The 25,329-nt window shown below is 41.0% G+C and overlaps 1 protein-coding gene across 2 annotated transcripts in view; it reads left to right on the top strand.

The window, feature by feature from the left end:
- Positions 1-21,766, top strand: part of LOC150082012 (uncharacterized) — a 136,576-nt gene extending 114,810 nt beyond the window's left edge. The window contains exon 4 of one of the 2 annotated variants that reach the window (XM_090379064.1): positions 19,711-21,766. In XM_090379064.1, coding sequence (XP_090235190.1) covers positions 19,711-19,898 — 188 coding nt within the window. In that variant the 3' untranslated portion in view covers positions 19,899-21,766. The remainder of the gene's footprint in view (positions 1-19,710) is intronic. The other variant, XM_090379063.1, reaches the window with a different exon arrangement.
- Positions 21,767-25,329: the final 3,563 nt, after the last annotated feature.

Genomic DNA, 25,329 nt, shown 5'->3' with positions numbered 1-25,329 from the left:
ATGTTATTTAAAAACAACCGGTCCGTGTATGTGTGCAACACAATGATCAGTCTGTTGACTGATTATTCTTCCCTCCCCCCCTGCACACACACACATCCCCTTTATGGCACGGATTCCAACAAAACCTGCTGGATAGTGCATTTTATCGTGATAAGCCGCACAGATAGTAGTTCTTCGGAGATAGAGGGGATGAGAGAGAGAACTTATTAAAATTGCAAATGAAGCGAGATTTTGACTCGGGACCCTGATAGGATCATTGGCAAGGGGGGAAGAGGAGGGAGAATAACTACTAACCTGTCCAAGTAGACGGAACAATAGGACATTAAAAACATCGCGTAGCAGCTCAACAGATTGAAGCCTGTAGGGACTTCTTATTTGGAATTCGCAATTTTTCTTCTTCACCGAACATTGATGTCCGTGTGACCTAGTGGAAAGCCATCATTAGTGTCTAGGTAGCTATTTATTAGTTAAACTTTCTAATGTTCGGCGAGGATTAGCCTGCTGGGCTGATCCTCATCATCCTAGAAGGATCGCAAGATCTTCTTGATAGCTGCAATCGGAGTACTTTTGTGGCACACTTCAACTAGACCTCAACGATGGTATTCAATACACACGCACTGGCTTTAGATTAAATACAGCGACTCGAGACTGTCTAATAAGAGTTAGGGCGCACACCAGTACGCCGAGATCTAAGATTTAATCGAGTTATGCGATTCTTCTCGGGTCCTTCTGGGATGAATTACTCGGGTCCTTATATTGCCAGCAACAACGCTGGGCTGAGGACTAAATACGGGGCCCATAGACACCTACACCAGTAACTAGCGCACATTAGGTTCACACATTTATCAAATCGCTTCTTCCCCTTGCACAGAGCCCCCCCCCTATTCTTTTTCTTCAATCCCCACTTTGGTCTGAATACGTTTCCGTTTCCTATATGTGGAATAACGGCAGAGAAAAAGGCAACTCGAAACCATATTTCCCTGACTTAGCGAAAACGCATCGGTTTCTCGACAGGAAACTTTGCGGAAGTTGGCGGTGAAAAGGCAGTCACGTGTTGAGCACGAGCTAATAGTGCCATTTGGCGCGTTGTAGCGCTCGCTATGTGCGAGAGAAACGGGACAATCCTCACCATCGACAGCCCCATATGTATGCCCCGATAAAACTGATGGTTTATTGTCGCTGGGAGCCAGGGAGCCGCTCCACAATGGCAGCCAACGTGCTAACAATGACACAGGTCTCGCGCCTCAGTCTCGAGCCCACAGAGCTCACGTGATCAGCCCCAAATTTGACACGTATCAAATTCGCATTTATCAACTGCGCTTTCCAAACGGAGAATGGAGAGGGAAATCATAAATCAACCTGCTGTAGCAGTAGGTGGCAGTACTGTCGCGAGCTAAAATCCCCTCTCTCTTCATCCCTCTATCTCCCTTCTTTTCTAACTCCTCCCCCTACCTCCATTGACCTGACCCTCGATAGAAAATGACAGTAGATGAGGAAGCTTGTTTTCGATCTCGGCCATTTCCTGCCTTCGATCGCCGTACTTAGTAACGTATCAATCCACCGGACGCCACGGCCTATTGTGTGGTCCGGACTATTAGAGGCGAGCACCCGTGCGGGTCGCAGTTTCTCCGTGCCACTCGGTCTCCGACCTGGGCCGTTCAGACGAAACTCGGGTCAAGAAGCTGCGCCGAGCGTGTGACTTAAATTAGCGCGCACCAACGTACTCGCTGAGGAATCCGAAAGGTCCACTGCGCCATCTGAAAGGATGCTCTCGTTCATTATTACTGCTTTGATTAAGATCTAATACACTGGCATCCAGAAGTTAAGTTACACCATATTTGACGCAAATTTTGAAATAAAATTGGAACCTCTCGCTGTAATTTAGGACGATTAATCCGAATCTGATGTCATAATACGATTTTAAGCAGGAATAGATCAAATTAGGTACAGATAAGCAAACAGCGATACCATTTCGAATTTAAAGCGATATTTTATAATAGAAATGAGCAGCGTTGTAGTTCCAGCCGGATGTTTGGCTGCAGACCGGAAACACTAAAAGCTAAGACGCATTGATCGCTTCTCAGTTGACAAGTAGCGTTAATATAGATACTTTGTTTAATCATTCTGAAGTATACTAAGTAAAGTATCCTAAATAAAGGGGCCACTGAGTGGCCCCTTTATTTAGGTACACCTACCTAATAGCGAGTAGATCCCCTTAGCTCTCAGTGCAGCCTGGATTTTTTTATTATTATTATTATCTTTATTTTCTCCTAAGAGACACACGTTTACAGCTATTAACCAGGGGGTGCACATTCATATATACAAATATAAGTTATATACATAATTATCCACTTATAATTTATACATATCGTTGTCTTAATAAATTATACTAATTAATTATATTATACTTATCATTGCCTTATTTTTACGTGACAGGCAGATAGAAAGAGGGCAAAAGCATAATTTTCAATTTTACAAGGAATTAGAGAATGTTCACATCTACACCACTATTTGCAGCGAGATAACAGAAAGATAAGACGTCCAATATAAACATAACAGGAGCAAAAACAGTCCCGACCAGTTCATTTTTCATTTCCTGCATTCACTTTTGTTTCCATCTGTGGGCTTCACTCAACATTTATAGGTGGAGTGATGCATTTTGAAACATTTCAGTCCTGTACCTCTTCTCTGTGCAAAGCTTTTCTGGGTCTGCTTGAAGATCGTTGTACATCTTAATGGTGTTAGAAGAAAAAAAATTGCTGAAGGCTTCCCAGCTGCGTGAGCGCGCTACTGAGTGGAGGGGAATGGTGTCCTATTCGCCCACCTTTGCGTCATGCGGGACCGAGTCAGTTTTCGGCGAGTCGAGTCTCCCGGTCAACAGTTTTGCAAGCGTGAGAATGTTCTTGGTGACAATTATGTGAGGCCAAGACGTGACATCCAAGTTGGCATATAAAATGGCTCTTGAGATTGTAAATGGGTGCGTAGTGATCCTGTTTAACCATCTCAGCATCCAGTACTCTAAACCCAGGAAAGCCTTGATGGTTGCATCTGGAGAAGAAGACCAAATCTGAGATGCGTAGGGAGGGATGGGGATGACGCATCTTAAAATATATTGTTTAACGAGGTCAGAGGGTTCCTGATACCTACCAGTTCTTGTCTGGAGGTCCATAGTGCTGCGTAAGTTTTTTCTTCTTTATAGGTCCGAAATGGGGTGTGAAGTTTAGGTTTTCGTCCCATTTCAGACCAAGATCAATACGTGTCCTGACTTTTTTGACCACGCTGCCATTTACGCGTATTGATATGTCGTTCTTTATTACCTTGTTGGTGAAAACCATTTGTGCTGTCTTGTGTTCATTTAGTCGGAGCCCCATGCAATTCAGGTATTCTTGCAACTCGGCGATTTTGGAGTTTGCTTCTTTGTTGCGTTGTAAAGTTGTGTTTTGGTCATTCGAGGTGATGAAAAATTTTAAGTCGTCTGCATATACGACAAATTGTTTTTGATTTTGGGTCAAGAAAGGATGCAGTGCTGTTGCAAAGAGAGTAGCAAAGAGGACACCACCTTGTGGGACTCCCCTGTTAACTTGGAAGGTCTCTTTGGAAATTCCATTTATGGCAGTGATGTGTCTCTCCCTCAAAGAATTCGCTATTATTGCTGATACGTGGCCAGTTATATGGAAATATTCCTCCAAGATGGTAGTAATAGGCAAGACGGATATACCGTCGAAAGAAGAAAGAAGATTTGATTTGAGACAGTTCAGGATAGACCTCTGTCTTCAGTTTGCTGATTGCTTCACGGATTTTCTCTGTGTTGGCTTCACCGTCAGCTTGATTTTCTGCCAGAGGAGTTCCAAAGGTGGTTTGGGTCCATTCTGAGGAGATGTGCTCGGGCATTATATACGTACGCCTTTTCTTATTATATATCCTGCTTCCTTTCTTTAAACGTGATTGCACCATGTCATAATGAGCTTGACGTTTCAACCGAATGAACCGTGCTCTAGCTTCTTTATATCAAATACAATCAGGTGGGTGTTCAGTTTTTTTCCATTTTCTGAAGAGTTTTTGCTTCTTGAAAGCATATTTTTCTTGTGGACTAAACCACGAATTCGCCCGATCGGAAATTTTAATGCGTTTTGATGCCCCCTCAAGAGCAATAAAGTGAAGGGTATCCGAAAGTGCTTCTAAGGCATCGTCTACGGGGAGTTGGAAGAGATTCTGCCAGTTGAAATTCACGAGCCGTTTCAAAATTACGTCTGGTTTTATATACTTGGTTGAGAAGATGACATCAGCGTTGTTTTCCTACCTCCAGTTCTCTTTTTGACTACAAGTTTGACTTCTCAGGTTGGCTTGGATTGAGAGAGGGATGTGATCAGAAGTGAAGCGAGTCGTACTATCAGTTAATGTGATGTCTAGAGCATTATAGTATACCAGGTCAAGGCGCTGTGTGCCTCTTGTGAGTGGCGTTTCCAGTTGTTTCATCAAGAGGGTTTCCATAGTATCATCCAATTCGCTCTTTGCGTCTTTGTGCTTAGGAAGAGGCATATTCAAATCTCCCATCACGATAGATTCTACATTTGGGTTCAAGTTTGCGACGAGCCAAGTAAGGCGTTCATTTCTGGCTTCGCTGTCATGGTACATTTGTACATTCTTTGTACCTTCTCTGAAGGTTGCTGAGACGGCTTCAAAATTTTCCGAGTGTGACTCTTGGTTTTTAATTACAGAGAAATTATTCGTATAGAGTATCATTACTCCTCCTCCTCTTTTGTTTTCTCTTCCTCTTGTAACGCATTTAAAACCAAAATTGTCAGCCAGAGCATCTAGCTGTCTATTATTTTGAAGCCAGGTTTCTGTCAGGCAGATGAATTCATATTCCGAGCTTAATAGAAGGTTCTGCAAGGTGTGAAGTGTATTGGCTATCCTGCGCACATTTTGAAGGAAAAGAGAGACTCGCATATTTTCTTTCGAGCCTGATGAGGATTTCTTTAATTGCTACTGCGCTACCCTAGTTGGGGGCCTCAAAGCACGTTCCCTGAAGCGCTTAACCAGGGTGCCACTGGGCCAAATGTTTTTGTCTAGTAATCGTGCTTCGCAATTGATAGAGCATGAGATAGTGAAGGAGGAATATGTTGGATGCCTTGTTCGTACTTGTACTTCTATGTCGATCCCCATCCTCTCTACACACATTTCTTTGATGACGCTCGGTGTGATACTGAGTTCAACCCCCGAGACAAATAGCTTTCCTCTTGTTTGAACTGAGGTGATGCTGTATCTTTCTGCAAGACAAGGGCGATGATCAGATTGCTGGGATGTTGAAGGATGATCATTAGGATCACCATTTGTCCGTATGGCATGTTGTTCCTGATGGGCATTTAGGTGAGGGGGGGTCCTTTTTACTGGTATTTTGAGGGGCCGATTTTGTCGACAGAGAAACAACCTGAGCAAAAGTAGGTTTCTGATTCATGTTTGCCTCTGATGGAGGGGTTGATTTCTTTTTATTGCGATCTTGGTTTGCAGAAGAAGTAGAGCTGGGGATAGCGGTCTTTGGATCGTTTTCCGACCTGGGGTTTGCATACCTTTTATTGGAGGATTCATTTTTGAATTATCAAAAATTTGAGGGGATGACTTCTCTTTGTAGGGATTAGCATCTTTCAACTCTGCCCTACCATTGAGAGTAGTCGTCCGTTGTGATTTAATGTGATGCTTCTCCATCGGATTCCCTCTTGCAACTTTTGAAAGCTGGGCAAGCCTGTGGGTTTTCGAGCATCGGGATATTTCCTCCAATTGTTCCGTTAATTGCACGTAGTTGAGTTAGGACTGTGTTTAATTTATCATCAATTAGTTTCTGTTTGGCCATTAACGTTCTATTCTGTTCATGCAGTTCGTGGTTTTCTTCTTTGATTCCTTGCAGAGTTTTGTGGATCGGAAGAAGGAGTTCCTCGAGTAACTCTTTTAGCATTTGTGACTCATGCTTAGAGTAATGCTGGTCTGTTTTGCTTTCTTGATAATTCCGAGCCTCACTACAGCCTATTTCTTTAATGTAGTCAAGAGTATGATTTCCATCTTCATCGGGGTAGTGTCGAGAGCGTGGCACGGGGATAATGGTTCGTGTTGATTCGATTGCTTCCAACATTTGATGCAAATTGCTGGTTGTGGATAGCTACTCCAAAGAGCTCGTTCCACCTCATCCCACAGGTGCTCAGTTGGATGTCGATCTCGTGATTGAGAGACCGCCGCACTAGGCTCATGTTTCTAGAATTAGTTCTGGACAAAGAATTCTGGCCTTGTGACAAAATCCATTATCCTTAGTGTCAGAAGAACTCATTTGCAGGTGGTTGCACTACAGCCATGAAGGGATCCGATTGGAAACAATTTCCTGATAAGCTGTGACATCTAATTTCTTCCCTAATATCGAAGGGCCCAATGTGTCCACGAAAACATTCCTCACATCATTACACCGTTGAGTCCAATTACCCATCCTGCCATTGTTAACACCTAGTAGGATGGACTCGTGCTATTTTTCGCCATATTCTGGTACCACCATCAGCGTTTTCCAATCCTTCGGTATTGGTGTTCCTGAGCCCACTGTAACTTCTTGTTTTTTGCTCATAGGAGTGGAACTCGGTTCGATCATCGACTGCGATATCTCCTCCATTGTAATGGATTGTTATTTGACTAAGTGTAGTCTGTGTGTGTGTGTGTGTGTGACCCTGTAGAAGTTTCATGAGCGTCTCGCATCAACGCGATGTTTCCGATCCCAGGCCGTTAGCTGTCTGTTATTTGATCATCGAAACACAGTCGTATGTGAAAACGCCAACAACATTGCAGTTTCCAAGACACTCATGCCCGTACATCTGGAGCCAACCACCGTGCCACGTTTAAAGTCAATTAAATTTTTCGTGTCGCCCATTCTCGCACCGAATTGCGCACATACAAGCATCTCCACGTAAATGCCCAATATTGCATGATGGTATTACTGAAGAGGCGCGCCATATCATGCAAAGGTACCTAATAAAGTGGCCACACTCCGTGTATTCTTACATATTTTTAAAATTGGCTAAGACAGCTTGTATTTGCAAAATAAAGAAAAGCACACGACAGATCCCACTCTAAAAGAACCTTGGAACTTTATGGAGTGAATGGACGGTTATACAAGACCCCATAAGTAAACAGAGGCCCCCATCAAATAGTACTACAGTATTTACTTATAACCTCTCTCTCTCTCTCTCTCTCTCTCTCTCTCTCTCTCTCTCTCTCTCTCTCTCTCTCTCTCTCTCTCTCTCTCTCTCTGTGTGTGTGTGTGTGTGTGTGTGTGTGTGTGTGTGTGTGTGTGTGTGTGTGTGTGTGTGTGTGTGTGTGTGTGTGTGTGTGTGTGTGTGTGTGTGTGTGCGCGCAGCAGGGAGCCAGCTGTGTATATGTTGCTCGATTATGTGTGACAGTGAATGGCTGAGCTGTCAGCTATGGTTTAAATTCGAGTAACAGTTCAATTTCGGCAATACCCGGACCATCAGTTTTCAATGCAAAAAAAAAAAAAAAAATTCCGAAGTTTGGTTTGAAACTTAAAACAGAAAGAAAGAAAGGTTTATTTTTGCATAAAACCAACTAATAAATTTAGGCTGTTTTCTTTTCTGCTGGATGTGAGCAAAATCGGTATCACCACGACCAAACTTAGTTTCAGAAAGTCAAAATCTTATGGAACTTGGCGCACTATGGCCATAGTCGCTGATGCCACAGTAAAACTACACTGGTGTGCAAAACTTAAGGACCAGTCAGCTTTTCACCTGCAGCTTCTCATGGGAGTGGCCTGGATATGAGAAAAGCATACCAAAGGAACCTCGTGAGGTACAGAAATGATGAAGGAAAAAAAAAAAACGACACAACAACGGAAACGAAACGGTACAGAGGGACTTTATTCAAAAATGGCAACATAGCACTGGCTGCCATGATACAGATGCATCACTGCCAAAGATGGAACAAAGGGAAGAGGTGGTAATCAGTAGGAGATATATGGCCATCCCTAATGTCGATGCAGGCTTTGCACTGCCTGTTGATACTTAGAACAACGTTGTTGATAAGTTCTTACGGTAACATCGTCCATTCCTCTGTCAGCGCCATCTTCAACTGGTGAACATTTTCTGGTGGGTGTGGACGTCTCCCCAGAGCATCTCATATGTGTTCGATGGGATTTAGATCGACAGAAACGGGCAGACCAATCTATACGAACAATGTCCACACTTTCCAAAAGCATATCAACAGCTGCAGTGCGATCGGGTGTGGCGTTATCATCCATAAACACGAACTCGGGGCCAATGGCACCTCGGAACAGACGCACATGGGGAAGGATTACCTGAGTACAGTAGCGTGCACCGGTTACAGTACCGACTTCCATTATCTGGAGTTGTGTACGTCCATCCAAGATAACGCCTTCCCAGACGAGAACACCTCGACCGCCATATCGATTCCTTTCAGTGATGTTTGCGGGGTGATACCGGGTGCCAACCTGTCGCCATATTACCTGACGTTCAGAATCGCTGATGAGATTGAATCTACTCTTATCAGTAAAGAGTACCTTAAGTAAAGATTTTGTGATTGTAACCTTTAGAAATAGTGTTGGTCCTTAAGTTTTGCACGCCAGTGTATAAATGAAACAATCGTACATAAACTTATCTACGTGGAAGTTTAATTTTACGTATTGCGGTATTTTTTCCTTTGAAATTTTTCCCAAATCAGTAGCAGTCAGTAGAATGCCAGGTTGGTTGATTTGATTTGATTTTTAATGGTGCATTGGCAGCTTAGACCATAATGCGCCAACTCAACCGGATTGAGGAATATGCACGCAGATAGTTAACTCTGAATATTAATTTCATACAACGCATTTACTATTGTGTTGAGAGGTCAAAGTTTACAATAATGAACGTTAATTACGAAGGCGATTCAAACGAAAGATTTCGGTTGTATAAATTTAAATTGGGCGCCGCCAGGGGTGTAAATTTAGAGATTAGTATTAATGCTCCAAGGAATAGAAGAGCACGTTTGAAGCTCTTTTTTTCGCGAAGAATATTGCGCAGCAACAGAGACAATATGGCGTTAACAGCGATGGGTTCGTTCAAGATAGCATAGCACAGTGTAATTCAGTTACTTACAGGGGGGGGGGGAGTTTCTCCGGCAAAAATTCCCTGGTTGTATGGAAAAGATGTTATGTATTGCTCTACATCGACCAGCTCAGTTAACATCAAGGGAGATCAGTGTAAGACAGTTGATGGTGTGGTCAGGGAACAGTTGGACCTGCCTATTGAAAAATCATTTCGTTGACTTGAACACAAACAATATTATTTGTAATTACTACTTCAGATGTGTGCATACACGAGGACTACTGACTTGGTCACTGTAGTGTACGTTATTATTAAATAAATAAGTACATCCTAGGAAACGGAGAACATATTTTGAAATGGAGAGCGCCTGTAGCAGAGAGGGGCATCGCCTGCTTTGGTCATAATACGCCATTTCCAGCGATATGATAGGTCGAATGGTGTTCTGTCGTGCATCATGTCTGTATACATGTGTTTTAATGAAATTATTTGCAATTTATCTTGTAATTGTATTGATCGCTATTCATCGATGTTTGTATCAAATTCAAATATATGTTTGAATAAAAATAGACTTATTTTATGAATATGAAATTAATGCCAAAAATGCGTTGGAATTCACTTGACATCTCACTGACATCTTCAGTTTTCTCCTTTTTTCTGTTTATTCCATACAAAGGCCGACTTTATCTCCTTAAAATTTGGTATTCTCGGCTTTAAAATAAATTTAAGGCTCCCCACCTTTTTTTATGTAGTTGGAGATGCTCGTGTAATTTTTTTTAAGGAGATACTTTTTCAAGAAGGTCGAAAAACTCTGGTGTACAACCACTACGGTTCTTAACTGGTTGGGTCTTGACCTCCCAGAGGATCTCGTAGAATAGACTTAGGGTGGTGGAGCGCCAAAATAAATTAAATTAAAAACATTAAGAAGTGGGCTTGTTATGATTTAGACCAGTAAAGGAGAAGGGGGTGGCTAGAACGGATATAAGTTTAGCTTTGTCCAAAAAAGGGCTACAATAACCGCATCACACCAGCCGTACTTGAAACTGCCTAAACATTAAAAATGAACGCGCGGATACGAAGTGCCCGATGTATTTGTGTAACTATCATGGAAGAACCATTAGCGAATACCCTCTCCTTAAAAGTTGCCTTCACCATGCGTCGTTTCGACACGCACCATGCTAGCCTTTCCCACAATTGATGTTCCCACCCAAAGAGAAAGGGGAGACCGCGAGGAGTACCACCTGCTCTCTCTTGGTGGTAAACTAGGGCTATGTTTAGCCTTGTGCTCATATACAATTAACCCTATAGTGGAGTTAATCAATCACCTGCCGGACATGGCGATGTCGCACAGCCTTTATACAGCGCCATATCGCGGTCCGAATTGTGTCCCGCATTACTTCAAGGTGTGTGTCCACGCCTCGATTAAAATTCGCCGCGTGTAATAATTTTCTAAGATATAAATTCGCATCAATTAAGAATCCCTTTGGTATTGGCTGCCACTGGAGTCGATTTCTCTTCGTTAGCCCATCAATCGATACGAATTTGTGGAGGAATGCATTCACAAAGACTCGGTACAGTAACAAGTTACACATTTTGCCAGAATAACGCATCTCAAAGGCAAAATGAAACTTCCCTTTATTTGTAAACTGACTATTTCGATTTGTTGAAAGAAAATGGAATCTTTTGGCCAAACTGTGGTCATCGAAAATACTTTAACACGTGACAGCAGCGAAGAGAACAGGACACGGACCGGGTGCGCATTGAAACACTCTACCACGACCACACAGCCACATACCGTGGGGTCGTTTGTTTAAGCCTGACCATTACCTTGAACTTCCCGCCGCATGTGACACCTCGGGAGGTAGGAATGATAGAGAGAGCGGGGAGGTGGTCGTTAGGTTTTCCCATATGATACGTCCGTGTTTTAAGGGCGCCCTGAATGGTATATTAGTAGCGGTGAAACAGTGTGAGAGTGCTTCCGGCCCACAATATACGGGAAGTGGGCCCAGCGATTTTACTAGCTGACTCGCGCGATCCCATCTGTCCGGCCAACGAGGGACAATTGCGGTAAAGAAATCATACACAACTTGACGCCGTGAACACAGGCGACCACGAACGATCGCCATTTTTGCCGTTCGTCGGACCGCTGCCTTTACCTGCGCCGTTTTCGGCAGATGTTGCTCGCCGGCGACTGGCCATAAAACCTGATACACTCGGTTTATGGCCGACTCCGTTCACCCTACATTCTGTCTTAAAACAGGTTACAGACAATAGCTTTGGCTAGCGTCCGTACGTAATGGAGCCCCTGTAGGGGTCTGGAAACAGCCAAGAGGGAGAAGGGACATACGGCGAGGACGGCACCTCCAAAGTAAACAGCACTTTGAACGCCGCTCTATTCGCGAGAGATCATAAATTGACCGTCCGCTCAGTAGCACAAATATGTATCTGACACTGCCCCCTGCCATAAAGTGGGCCGCTTTGCCAACGTCAGCTTACTAAATAAAAGAAGGGGACGGCTTCTATGGGATGTTGTTACCTGGCTCAAATGTTTGCTGAATGCGCTGCCAGCTAGTGTAGGCCATCGGTTCATAATGGCAATCTGCTAATGAGACTTCCTTGATGAGTGGGGGGGGGCTTCTCCGCAAAGCACCACTGTTGTGCGGGCACAGTTTACGCTTTGAATAATGTATATATGCTGTACTGCAATTCTTTGAATCTTTGACAGTCCCTCGAAGTGCTGGCCTTGTTCACGTGGCACTGTTCAAACTAGAACGATTGATAGTAATGATTTCTATCGATTGACTACGCGGTATTGACCCGCGCACATTCGTTTTTTTTTTTTTTTTTGTAAATAAAGATTTCATCATTCATTTAGTAAATTAAAAGTAGTTTTATGTAGCTAATTTATTTAAAAATAAGTTAAAAATCCCTCCTACATCATTGGAATACCCCGACATTGGAATACCCCGATCTCTCTTTCTTCTGAAAAAAAGAGGCTTATTATACCTTGGATTCCTCCCTTTAATATATCTGGCGGCCCCGAAATTCTTAAAAGGGGGTGGTGAACCTCACGTTGAAGGTTACAACTAGAAAATCTAACTTAATAATCAGAGCTTCACTCTTCCACCTGTTGCCTATTACATAGATAGCGGATCCTTAACTCCAATTAAAATAAAATAAATTTTCTGTTTATACTCCGGGACGACCAAACGATCAGAAGAGTTCACAAGATAGACAGAATACAAGAAACAGCACCGTATTCAGCAGTCACGGACTTGAACCCCGGTCACTCAAGGCACATGTACTTATGCACCCGCGCGCCTGACCACTAGGCTACGGCGGCCTACTTACTGGGATGGTATGAGGTACGAAATGTTTTTATATATATATATATATACTCCAGCACGATCACTAGGTGGGAGGAGTTTGCAGGTAATCATTTTTACAGTGAATATAGTGGTTAATCGTATTTGGTACTCCCTTCAGTTTGAATCAGTGACTAAACAATCATCACCAAATCCCTCACAGTGGAAGAGTGCTGAGGAGTCAAGAGACCCAATGGATGATCCCGTGGCGGCCATTTGGCGATCTGATGGTTGTGGGGCTGAATTTGTAGTTTCGTCACTCGCTGGAACTTCTGTCTTCTCAAATGCATCTCGCACTTGACCACTGGACTACGTCTGGCCGTAGTCCAGTGACTGGAAGAACATCGGGAAATGTTTCCTAATTCGTATGGAATATTACGATAGTAATAAGCGGTAGAATGTGTCCAGTCAGATGACTCCTTTCCTAAGTTTAAACGTTAGCAATTCGTGTGGCGAGCAGTCCATCGCTTTCGATGGTACGTGAGAGCCAAGCTTGGAAATGGAAAAAGTCAATAACGCACAATTATCGTTAAAGAGTTGAGGAATAAAGCTGAGTTAGAAATCCTCATTTGAGACTAATGAAATTTCTTATTTAAACATTTCATTAGCTAAAGAAAGGGCAAAGGCAAGTCTCTGAGACACTATTACAGAAGACCAATCGTTCGGGGGAAAGGGCAGGTGCTCAAATTCGTAATATCTGTTCGGTATCGTCAATCTAGGACGCAGAAGTTATTTTTTATGAATAATAGCAGGAAATGTTTCTCAATTGAAATTACAAAAGTTGACACGAAGATCACAACCATTTGTCTGGGCGGACACCATCTATAAGGACGTGTTTCTTAGCTCAATTTGAAGGTTAACCACGTGCGACTGCAGAGCTATATGTTTTCACTTCAAATACAGAACTTGTACAGTTTTCTTTGTTTGTGTCAGTCATAAAACGAGAGTTAAAATAACTTCGTTTCCATCTAGATCGAATTGCACGAAGTAAGAAGCGAAGGTCAATGGTTTATCTCTTTGCAAACAGTGGTTACTCGGGTATTGCAACAGCGCGTGAAATATCCTTTATCAATTCCTTGTACATAACACTTATTAAGTGATGTACTTCAGGATCCTATCAGTCGCTTTCCTAATCTACACCGGAGGATGGGAGGGAGGGGGGTCCTACGGGGGAGAGAGAAGAAAAACATGCTGAGTTTACAGTCTCGCTTTGCAGGTGTTGAACGTGCCATTCCCCAACTTAATTTTGACAACAAAAGCGGCTTCATCCCAGATTAAGTTTCTATAGCAACTAAACCCACTAATAAATTGAAAGGTCCCCACGCAAACAACTCTAGACTTTGTGCTTCTTTTGAGCCCACTCAGGCAAGCTCCATAATATGCGGTCCTCCCAAGTTTATCGTTAAATTCCTCTTAAAACGCCATCTTGCTCAGAATGGAGTCTTAATTGGCTGCAGTTGGGCCATTTCCACGCGCGAAAAATCTGGTTAACGTTATGACACACAAAGCACGAATATTCATCCATTTATTAGTTGGGGGGAAACACGTGCGAGAAAAAACCGCCTATCCACACTCCTGCCATGCCGAGGCCACGTGAATGAAGCACGTTTTGGGTTATCTCCTTTATTTCCTCGCGTGCTCACCTGAGAAACACATACATAACAATTAATCACCAGCATTGGACAACACTGGCGGGGATTTTTAACATTTGACCTTTTCCGGAAATACCGTTCATTTTACGTGGTTTCTCAAGGTGAGAGGTCCTCTGAAAGGGGAGAACCGAGAGAGAGAGAGAGTTACTGATCACTCTTTAGAACAATAATGTTACTGCCTATCATTCAGTCGTTTTGGGGGATTTTTTCTCTAATTAGGCAGTAAAAAAAACCAAATTCCTGTAATTGCATTTATAATTTCAAAGAAAGCGAACGTGAGATTTTTCCCTTCTGATGAATATGTAGAGAAACAAGAAGATTTGGTGTCGATTATTTTCTTAGATGCTCTTTATTTGCCCCATTGTAGCTCTCTTTAATATACAGACATTGCTTGGATGTACGGACTTAAATTGCATTATTCTGGTTAATGACATGTGGGTGTAACTACGTGTGTTCTAAGGCCAGTTGGTCTGTTTCCTAGAAAGGCTATTGTCCTTTTGTTTCTTTTGAACCGTTTCCAAAGTCTGTACTTATAATAATGGGACAGTTTAAAGAGTTGCACAGGCTTAATTAGTAATAGACTGTGACGTCATATGTGCATTTGAGGTTCGCGTGGCAAAGACAAGTGTGTATGTTAAGCGCCAAAGCAACTAGGCTATGAGGCATCAGTATACTATATAATTGCGTGTATCCTTCGGTCGGTTTGCTGGAAAAAAATAATAAACCGAGTTTCTTGGAGAAAAAGAATTCCTCGCGATCTTGATGGGATTCGAACTCAAGCGTTTTTATTTTTTTGTCGCCTGAAACTAGGATGACCTTTTTGGTGATGGGCACGGATAATATATGGTAGTACAGTAGACAAAGAGAAAAGGGAAGAAGGTCAGGCAGGGATTCGCAATGTTTTTCAATGGTCAAGTTATTATTATAATGAACTAAAGCTGAAGTTAAAACCGATTGAATTACCACAGTTTTATCTGGCTTAATGTAATTAAAAACATCGACTCCCTTTTTTTGTAGTGACACGTTTAATATTCTTTTGCCACATTTCGCTCTCGGAATCTGTTATCCCCTTCGTCAGCAGGGCAGTACACTTTCCTGACGCAGACAAATATCCTGCATCTGGCATATGAGCCTTGATTGACCACGTGCCATCACGCTCCACAGTTTTGCTAAAACTGTGGAAGTCTGGCACATAAATCTCTCTAAAGAAGTTGTATAACCAACTTTGCAAAATGAGAGTTAATTAAAATTCTCCTCTCTTACGTGGTGAAGTTGTTGAAGTTTTTATTCATTAAATTTAGCAACCATATTAAAGAGCAAGAATTTATTAGAAAACTTGATAGTAAATGTCATCTGTTTCTGGAAGGAATTGCACTCACAAATCGTAAAGCCATCGTTTTAATTGCACAGCCATGGCGAATGGACTACTCTGGCTGACAGAGAATTGGAATTCCACTGTGTTCTCTTTGCGTTTCTCCTCGTAGCTGCTTTGCATTTTGAACGTTCAGATAATCCCTCCATTTACTTCAAGTTTAGAAATTGGCTAGCGATTAATGCGACTCGCTGCAGCTATCTAAATTGCAGGTATTACAATAAACCTTAACGTCACCTGTGTAAAGTAAGCACTTAACCTTTGGATGAGTGCAGCTGTCCAAAAGATCATTGTCCTAGTCTAAGAACAGGAGGGGAACAAGAAAGGACCATTCCTGAGTCCGTTCCGTGTTTCTATCACCAGCAGTAAATCTCATTAATACACGAAGAAGTCGTTGTTTTGAACTCCAAAATTACTGTTTAGTAGTTGTTATACTAAGCCTGTATTTTGAAAGCTTTATCCTAGGCTGATCTATCACTCGGGGGGTGGGGCCGGGTGGACGATATCTGACGATTATCCTTGCTTGAACGCAGCTATTTCCTGCGATTGTATACCCTTATCCAAACTTGCGACTCTTATTAATCTTAAACATAAACAAATGCTAAACGGGAAGTGAAAGTCGCGCATGAGTACAAGACCACGCTTCGATTGTTGATAGGAAGTGATGTCAGCCAATGTAACTCGGTAAGCTTTTTTAATGTGCCGAATATAATTATCATTAATTACTTCAGTGTAGGAGACCAGCGCTTCTCTTCCCCCTAAATTGCGAGCTCAAGCTAGGCATACTAGTTTATTTATATTTGTTTATTTAAATTACTTTTATTAAGCTAAAATTTTTGCTGAAAGTTTACCGGCTTTACCGTTACGTGTGTAGAATTCGTTGGTAAACGTGTATGACCACAGATATACAAATAATTGTAATTTCAGAAATATCTGACGTTCCAGTCAATATAATCGGGCAGTTTTATACCTTCGGTATCTCCATAAAATAGCATTTCACTTGAAAAACGTTTGACCAAACAAATGATGTTTACGAGACAAATGTAAAGGGATTGCACGAAGCGTGATCACCGAGTGCGTGTATTTAGCATATACAGGAAGTTTACCAAAACACCTACCCACACACGTATAGTGGAATTGTGCGGGCAAACAGCGTAATGTAGTGTACCCCACCCTTGTCAAGCAGACATCGCCCACTCGGAGGAGTGCGCGATATGTCTGCCGAGAGATGGCACGAGCAAAAGTAAACATTTGCTAATGAAGCGCGGTGAAAGCTCTGTCCATGCTTTAAAGGTGCATCGCTGGACTTGGAGTGTTCGTGCACCCAGATGTCAGACATCTGCCTCGTACTAAACGATTTTTATTCCGAGTAATTTTGAATCTCACCGATGGTTCATTTGGGTGAAACTAATTTGTCCGAGAACTAAACCAGACAGCGGCAAATTGCGGACCTTAATTAAAGGAATGTTTGCTTATGTCACGTGTTCGCGTTGCTTTTCCCTCTTCTGGCTACTTGTCCTCCTTCCCTAACGCTCCTTTTACATTCTCAATCCCCGCTCATATTATTTTATTCCTAAAACTGAGTGATGTAAACAACGTTTTTAACTGCATCGCTGAAGACTGTTTGTATTATTTCCATCTGTCATCGAGGAAATGTTTATCGTTGTTGATTCTTTGTTTCATATTAATTACTCAATATTATTTAATCCAACTTCGGAGGACATTAATTTAATAATTGTAACTGCCGTGTTAATGTCATAAATCTTTAAAAAACAAACGACGTGAGGCTATGAATGGCCACGAGAGAGAGAAAAAGACTCCATTGGAGAAGAGACCACCACCAAATTGTGGTCTGACGTGCCTGGAGGACCACTAACAATGGCCATATACTTTGAACGGTTGATAAGAAAGTGATAAAGAATGTTGCGTGTGTTGTCAGGGTTGTCTTGTAATCTAATAAGTAAATTAGTAAGTTGTGTAAGGTCATTAATAATCTCAACATCTCGACCCGTGTAACTAACAAATTAGTCAGCCAGAGTTGTAAAATTTAAAATCGCCCTGGAAAATTACCTCATCGCTAGGTAGGCTTGAGAAAGTCGAATTTCAACGGAAGGATGCTGAACAGTTCCGAGTGATTAGTGGAATTGGAAAAACGATAGAGGCACCAGATGAACTTGGCAGAATGGAGTATAGAGGTTTCAAGCCACGGGAGATTCCAAATTAAAAAAGTCTCTGGAAAGGGTTCGTACTTCTGCATATTTACACTCTACAAGGAATACATATCAGAGTGGACACGTGCAGAGAATTAGGGCAACTGAGATGAGTAGCGGTTGATGGAACCGATAATTGAGATTCCGTCAGAAAAAGTCAGCGGGAGCTTGTCAGATTTTAGGCCACGGACATCACTGAGATTGGAACCGGGATCATGTACAGTACAAGTACATTTGTGAAATGAATGACGAAGCTTTTGGGAGGTTTAGATCTTTTCGCGGATAAGTTTGTTCTATTAGTTTGACTATTCACTACGCATTCAGTAAGTAAAGTAGAGGAGTGGTTTCCCATCCCCTCTACTTTTGTATGAATTAATGAAACTTTTTGATATGACGTAAACAGCAAGAATATATTCAGCTCATAACGTGGCCTTGGCAATGCATCCCGCTTGCACTCTACTCGGTCTCCTTTCAGTTACTATCTGGCAGAGTAGAGGCGTCGAGATTATACACTGGATGATCAGGGTGCTTCCTAGAGAGTTGCCAATAGGTTTATCCTGTGGATTATCTATCGGCCCACTTCCGAAAACCGTTTTAGATCTGTACCTACAAATATAAGGAATTTTAGATATCGCCGTGATGGCCATCATAACCCAAAAACATCATTTGTACTGCATGACGGAAGAGTTGGGATTGCAGGCACTTTGCTCTAGAGACTAAACATGCACTTCGCTACTTCAAGCCTCTAATAAGCAAAGTGGTGGTATTGCACCGGATTATAAGAGACATCTACCACCTGGTGACACAGAGGGGCGACATTTCTCTGTACGATGTGGGGGCCACAGCTCGACGCTTACGTTGGTTTAGACTGGATAGGTAACGCCCACTATGATAGGTGCAGTGTTTCAGACTGTGGAAGTGGAGGTGTACTCAAGATTACTAACACTCCCGCTACCGTGAAGTTATAAGATTTGACTGTCGCAGAACGATCTGACTTCAACGAGAAATGAATCCACTTCTCTCACTAGTGGGAGACCTGAATGACACAGGTATTGACTCACAGGTATCATGCTGTAGATGCCATGTCTGGAAGAATGGCTTTGACGGGGTTCAGGGACCCATAAATATACATAAGTATATAAAGAAAGTGAGTGGACAAGTTATAGTTTAATATTTTTAACGTAAGTGTCACAATGGATAATTGTTTCCAATTTAAGATTTAGTCACGCATCAGTATACTTCTTGTGGTTGGGTTTAATCGTTCTGGTTAACAGCGGCCACAGTAGCCGAGTGGTCAAACGCACGGGTGCATAAGTACACGTGCCTTGAGTGGGGGTTCAAGCCCGTGACTGCTAAATATGATGCTGTTCCTTGTATTGTGTCATATTAACTAATGACACTATAATTCAGCTGCATTGTATTGGAAATAATAATTTGTTACAATTTTATTTTTAAACATAAATGTAGGCCTATTTTCGCACACCTAGATAGTCTGTAATACCACTGTTTATCATTATTTCTCATTGGATTTTTTTTGTTTTGAGCGCTATAAATATATACTAAAATATATAAGAACACACTATAAATATCTATATTCATAATTGCAACAATTTGGTTTTAAAAAATGTAAATAAAATATTTATACATTTCCAACTTAATCAACGTCTAACCCAAGTTTTCAGTTTTATATACGTGGTAAATCTAATTAAAATGATATTTTTATATTTGATCTTTTTCTGCTGGTTATAGTGAATTAATATTTACTATAACCACGTTATTTTTAATAGCTTCTTATATACGCCTAAGCACGAAGCTTCTTCAGTTATCTTTTATTGAATTAAAGCAGTTGTTAAAAAGATATTATAAATCTTTTTGGAAAGCCAGAAACTCCAAGACTGTTCCTTTTATTCTGCTGCGACACAGTACACCTTACCGTGTACTGATCACTTATTTTTCTGTTGATTGTAATGATTGTATTAAAGTTTTGTTTACTGTTTATTATTCTGACTGTTTGTTGTGTTGTTTCAGGAGAGAAGCCCTACAAATGCCAGTGGCCGGAATGCCAGTGGCGCTTCGCTCGATCCGACGAACTCACCCGCCACTATCGCAAGCACACGGGCGCCAAACCATTCAAGTGTAAGGTGTGCGAACGTTCCTTTGCTCGCTCGGATCACCTCGCTCTACACATGAAACGCCACCTTCCGAAAGCCAAGTGAGAGAAAGTGGAGTGCGCTGGTGATTTGTGGCATCAGGCCTTCGGATTCAGAAGATGGCGTGTGTCCCTTTGCCTTTGTGTGTGCGAAATGTTGATGGACCAAGGAAATCTGAAATGATCTAATGTGCTCTCGTGCTTCCAACAGTAACTGACGAGATGTATGTGCGCACACACTGTTTCTTTTACAAGGTAGGGAACAAAATCGTCAAACGTCGACAGAAACTCTTCTTGTTCAAGGCGAATCGTGCTGTAAGAGGGAATTCTTCATGGTTGGACATTAGGAGCATCACTTGATCAGTTCTTAAAAACTTTGCGTGTTAAAGGTGCCGCTGTGCAAACTATTTTGCGGGGATTTATAGCGAAGAGTCCTGGTAACTGATTAGGTGAGCAAGATAGAAAACATAAACTCTAAATTACAAGCGTGTTGTCATAAAATGTCCTTCTGGGGAGTTTGTAAAAATAAAGCCTGGAATGGGAGCATCGGTGGTAAGGGGCTACACGAAATATGAACTTGAGTCATTCCATAAGTGCCAGAATTGATCTCATTCACCACAGCAGTGAAGAAACGGCCATTCTTCAATTTAGTCTTACCATCTAAGCTGGGCCCATCATTCTAACAAATGTTTTCATTACGCTCCAGGTATTTCAGAAATCCTTAAGCCCAAACGAGTACCAGAATAACTATATATTTCTTATAAAAGTTCTAGAAGGTAAGACCTTGCCATCGTGGAGCATAGACATCCAAGACTTAACATCAGCAATCAGAAAAACTTAACAGTTTTTCATCCAGAAGTAACGATGCACGTTGTTAGCTTCGTTTTGAATATTTGATTGTCGGTATCCATGACATTCATTCCAAAGTTGCGTACGAGTACATGTTACAATACATGAAGATAGTGCCATGGGAGATTTGTCTTCACTTCATCGCATTTCCTACCCGCCAATAACAGTGCCTTATGTAAAAGGTGCTCAAAAGCCACTGTGATCATCTCCACATTTAGCTCACTTGTAATTCGCTTCCACACATCCTTGTTGTGCCATATTTTTAAGCCAGATCTTATTAGACTGGCGTATAAATATTCCATGTATTATGTATATAATATTGCAGTTATGTTTCTATTATACAACTTCCCAAAAGCATGTCCGAACTGCCTTCAAAATGTAACGAATTTACTCTTGCTCCCTTTGAAAACCTGATTTTAATGATGCCATATTTGTGCTTTTAAATTTTGTTTGTCATTTTTACTGTGTTAAGTGATTTTTTTTTTCAAATGTACTGTCTGTCCAAGAAAAATGTAACACTATTGTAAGTGCCTTATTTTTACCTTTGTTATAAAGTTTTTCGCAATTGTTAACTAGCTTTTACAGTACGAATATTAAAAAAAAAAAGAAGAACACTGGCAGTTGTTTACCAGTCATTTTCAGAAAACAAAAAAGACGTTTCTAATGGTAAAACTCTCGATACTTTTTTATATTGTTCAATGTAGATAATGTTTTATTCACTCCGTTAGAATTCGGTGCGGATATTTCTGCATATTTGGACATATTGTCCACAGAAGGTCAACGATATATCGAATTCAAAGAGTCCTTGACCAGTCAGTGCGACGCATAAATCGCATTGAAAATGTGCCTTATCCGTTAAAACAAAAAAGTCTTAAAACTTCTGCCGGGGACTAATTTGACCAAGTTTTTAAAATTCTACATTTATTATCCTTTTACAGTAAGTACAGATCGTTCTCCTCTGCCGATGGTTTCAACACATGGTTGTGAATACATCAACTGTTTGAATTGCTGTCCACGGATTCTCTGTATATATATTGTCATTGTGCTACAGATATACCTACACTGCTGTACACAGTATGTATAAATAAAGTGGTGTAACATAAGTCTGGTGTCAAATCATTAAATTAACATAAACCATTCTTGCCTCTGACGCGACTCAATGGATACGTCCTTGGTACCTTGAGGTCTGACACGTGAAAAACGTTCACTTCATTGAAACTTTAAAAACCCGTATCTATTCCTTGTTTCAGATATATAATTCTTAGGATCCAACGAAATAAGATTATGCATTTATTACAGGAATCTGAGACACTCCTTGCTGACCCTGCATCGAATTAGAAATGACAGAACAGTTTAATGTTATTTATCTTTTGTGAAATTAAAATAAGCTACAGTATATTTATATTAGTAGATACTTAATCATTGGAAGAAAAAAAGGAATATTAATACTGTTATATTAGCTAAACAAATCGAAAATAAAATAAACTTTTTGTTTATACTCTTGAACGACCACACATAAGGTCACACTCAGCTATGGACCTTTAGAACACACGTGAACGAATACACCCCCGATTGCACTCTGGAACAGAAGAGACAGGCTGTGGATTCGTGCCAGAAGATAAACCCCGATTACCAATTCCAGAGCTTGAAAAGACTGGAATACGTTATAAAGATTGGTATTCCTTTTCTTCTGTACATTAATTTAATTTAGTGCAGGTGATTGCAATGATCAACGGCATTCTTTAATCACAATGCAACACTTGGACGAGCAAATGTTCAATTGCTCGTCCATTTGGAGGCCAGATACGTTTGCCTAATACGCATGCGTATCTGGCCTCCCACCTAACTCAGTTTTGCCTTTAAGCAAAAATATGAAAGAAAAACTAAAATTATTACTCAGTATTGGTCAGAAAAAGTTATTAATTGTAAGAAATGTAATATACCACCAAAACTGCATACCGCACATATCAGTATAGTACATTGATACACAGAGGGTGGACAAAATCTATTGCACGTAGAATTCAAGCTGTTTTAAAAGCAAAAGGTGGCCCAACACCACATTAGTACATAACTCTTATCACAGATGTTTCCATTATTTCGACCAATTTTGGACAAGCAAAGCGCATAAGAGTGTGTAGTCCGACTGATGGGAAGTAAACGATGAAGAATATGCTGATGGGCAAGCAGAAGAATGAATTGCAGAATAAACATATGAATCGCCATTCTGCTATGAGTTTAGCAGAAGAATATGAATCGGGAATGGTTCTATTGCCGATATTAAAGTGACAGAGAGGTTCCTCGATTATAAAGAACTACAAGGTTGTTGTTGTCGTTGTTTAAGGGTTTTAAGACGCAAGGCATCAATGGCCAAGATGTGTCTATTCTACAAGGTAATATGGCAATTCAAATACTTTTGGGGAAACAGTCAGTCGTTAGGGACTTCAAGATCTGGCTTACTAGATTTAAACGCGAGAAAACATTAATTAATGAAATCGTCTCTGATGAGATATTACATACTGAAGAGGAGAACGTTGTTCGTTATTCCACATGGTGTGAAAAGACAGCAGTCGTAACCACTGTGCTACACACGAGGGCTCGTCGATGAAATTAGCATTGAGCCCTTGACCTGTAAGATCCCATCTCCGAAATGTTTCTCGTTACGTATACAATGATCAGTATTATCGACTGGTCTTTTGCTTTCGAAATTAAAGTTATTTAAATTGTACTGAGGTCAAGTAATTTTTGGTATTAAAGGTAAATAAATATGTTTTCTGTTTATACTCCGGAACGACCACACTGGATCAAAGCAGTGTGCAAGATAGAATGCTGCCACAGTTTGTAGTATTGTGTGGATTCGATCACCCTGCAAGTCTAACTGTAATGGACTCTGCTCACTCCAATATAGATAACTTGGTCTCGTATACAGAGCTTGCCTATTTTGTGGTCTAAGCAAAGATTAAATATTTCACTCTTAGCTCACGAAGAAGGGGGTGAAAGGGAAAGAGAGTGAAATACTCGATTAGTAATGTAGTTCATAATTTGGAACGCGCATGTCGTGAGGTTATGATCACACAATGAGCACAGTTTTCATTTAAATGAAAGATTTGGAATTTTTTTAGATATTGATAAGCACAATAAGAATAGTTTAGCAGGCGGGACCGGCGAAATTATTATAATGGCCAAAGAGAGACGATACTGATCCAAAGATTGCCAAGGTAAATGATAAATTAGAGTTTCTATTTGCTACGGGTGGATGACTTTATTCGTTTGTCTATAATTCATACGGAAGAATGTAAAAATTAAAAAAAAATCTATTTTTGTGTCAAGTTAATTCTTAATGTAGGCTATATCGATATTCAGATGACAATACCGAGTACTGCGCTCTATTTCTACTGTACATTATAACTAGCTAAGGTTTTTTTGAAATCAGAGCAGTCTTAACATAGAAGCAGCGACGGAATCTGAGCACCAACTCTGAAAAGCGACAAAACGCATATTACCGGGACCTTTTAGTGCAGAGAAGAAAGACCAGCATTTTCTTCTTTGCTACGCACTTCTTTGCATCCATGCACTTCAATGTCTGGACAGTCCTGCTTGAGGTTAATATTTGTGGTTAAAGAAACATTGCAAACTCCGTCTCAGGGAAAATAAAAGTAATTTTTTCCTGAGATTTCCCCCCCCCCAGAGAAACTTTGTTTTTTTAATCCAGCAAAAGAGGAAACTCGACTCTAGAATACGCTAACATCTGGCATCCTTAATTTCTCTGGCCATGAACAAAACCAGTAAAACATTTGCTGTACCGAGTTAAACAATGAGAGTAAAATGCCACATTAAAAATTAAGGATTAAAAATAATCCTTATATTAAAAATTAAGCGATAACCTATCAAAAAATGGTTTTTTACCATACCTTTAATTGTTTTCATTTCATTTTTGATGATTGGCAACGAAATTCAAATACACTTCGAGTCCATTATCTGTAGAACCGTCTCGATGCAAAGACAGTCCTTGAACGATGCAATAATCCAAATCAAATAACACATTATAATGATTTAAAAAACGTACTCAGAAGCAACGCTTCCCACATCATTGTAACGCACCATAATTATTAAACAAGGACGAGTCCCACTTATAGGGTAGAGGTAGTTCTCTGTTTAGGACAGGGCTATTCCTAGAAAGCATGACGTATAGCGAAGCACATCTGGTAAAATACAGTAACTGATACAAACAGAAGATGCATTCCTGTGAAATACCATCTCTCCATATTTTGACATGAGAATTGATTTTTACCACTGACTTTTGTCCAGATAGCTTACGGTGGAACGGCGACAGCAAGCCTCAAATGTGACAGCGTTCATTATTTATTAACTAGATCCTCCAAGTTAAGTGGTTACAGAAGCGTTATTTAAAATGAGCGGGGCTTTGTTGGCCTTAGTTCTCACATTGATCCTCGTCGAACGTGGACAAATCTGTACCGATGCAATCCTGGAATAAAGCTGTCGTCATCCGGGGTGTAAACTGGACGCCCTCAGCGTTCAGTTTACACCCCTTTAGGACCTCAAATACTTCAACCGGGTCATCCCACATACCTGGTTTAAAACCTAACTTACTGAACTCAAAATCTCTGAATAAGAGTACCCCTTTAAGCCCT

This window comes from Mastigoproctus giganteus, chromosome 8 (assembly GCF_048544385.1).
Source record: "Mastigoproctus giganteus isolate SK-2022 chromosome 8, ASM4854438v1, whole genome shotgun sequence".
NCBI lineage: Eukaryota > Metazoa > Arthropoda > Arachnida > Uropygi > Thelyphonidae > Mastigoproctus > Mastigoproctus giganteus.
Note: the sequence above shows the minus strand (reverse complement) of the source record. Positions and strands in the feature narration are given on the sequence as shown.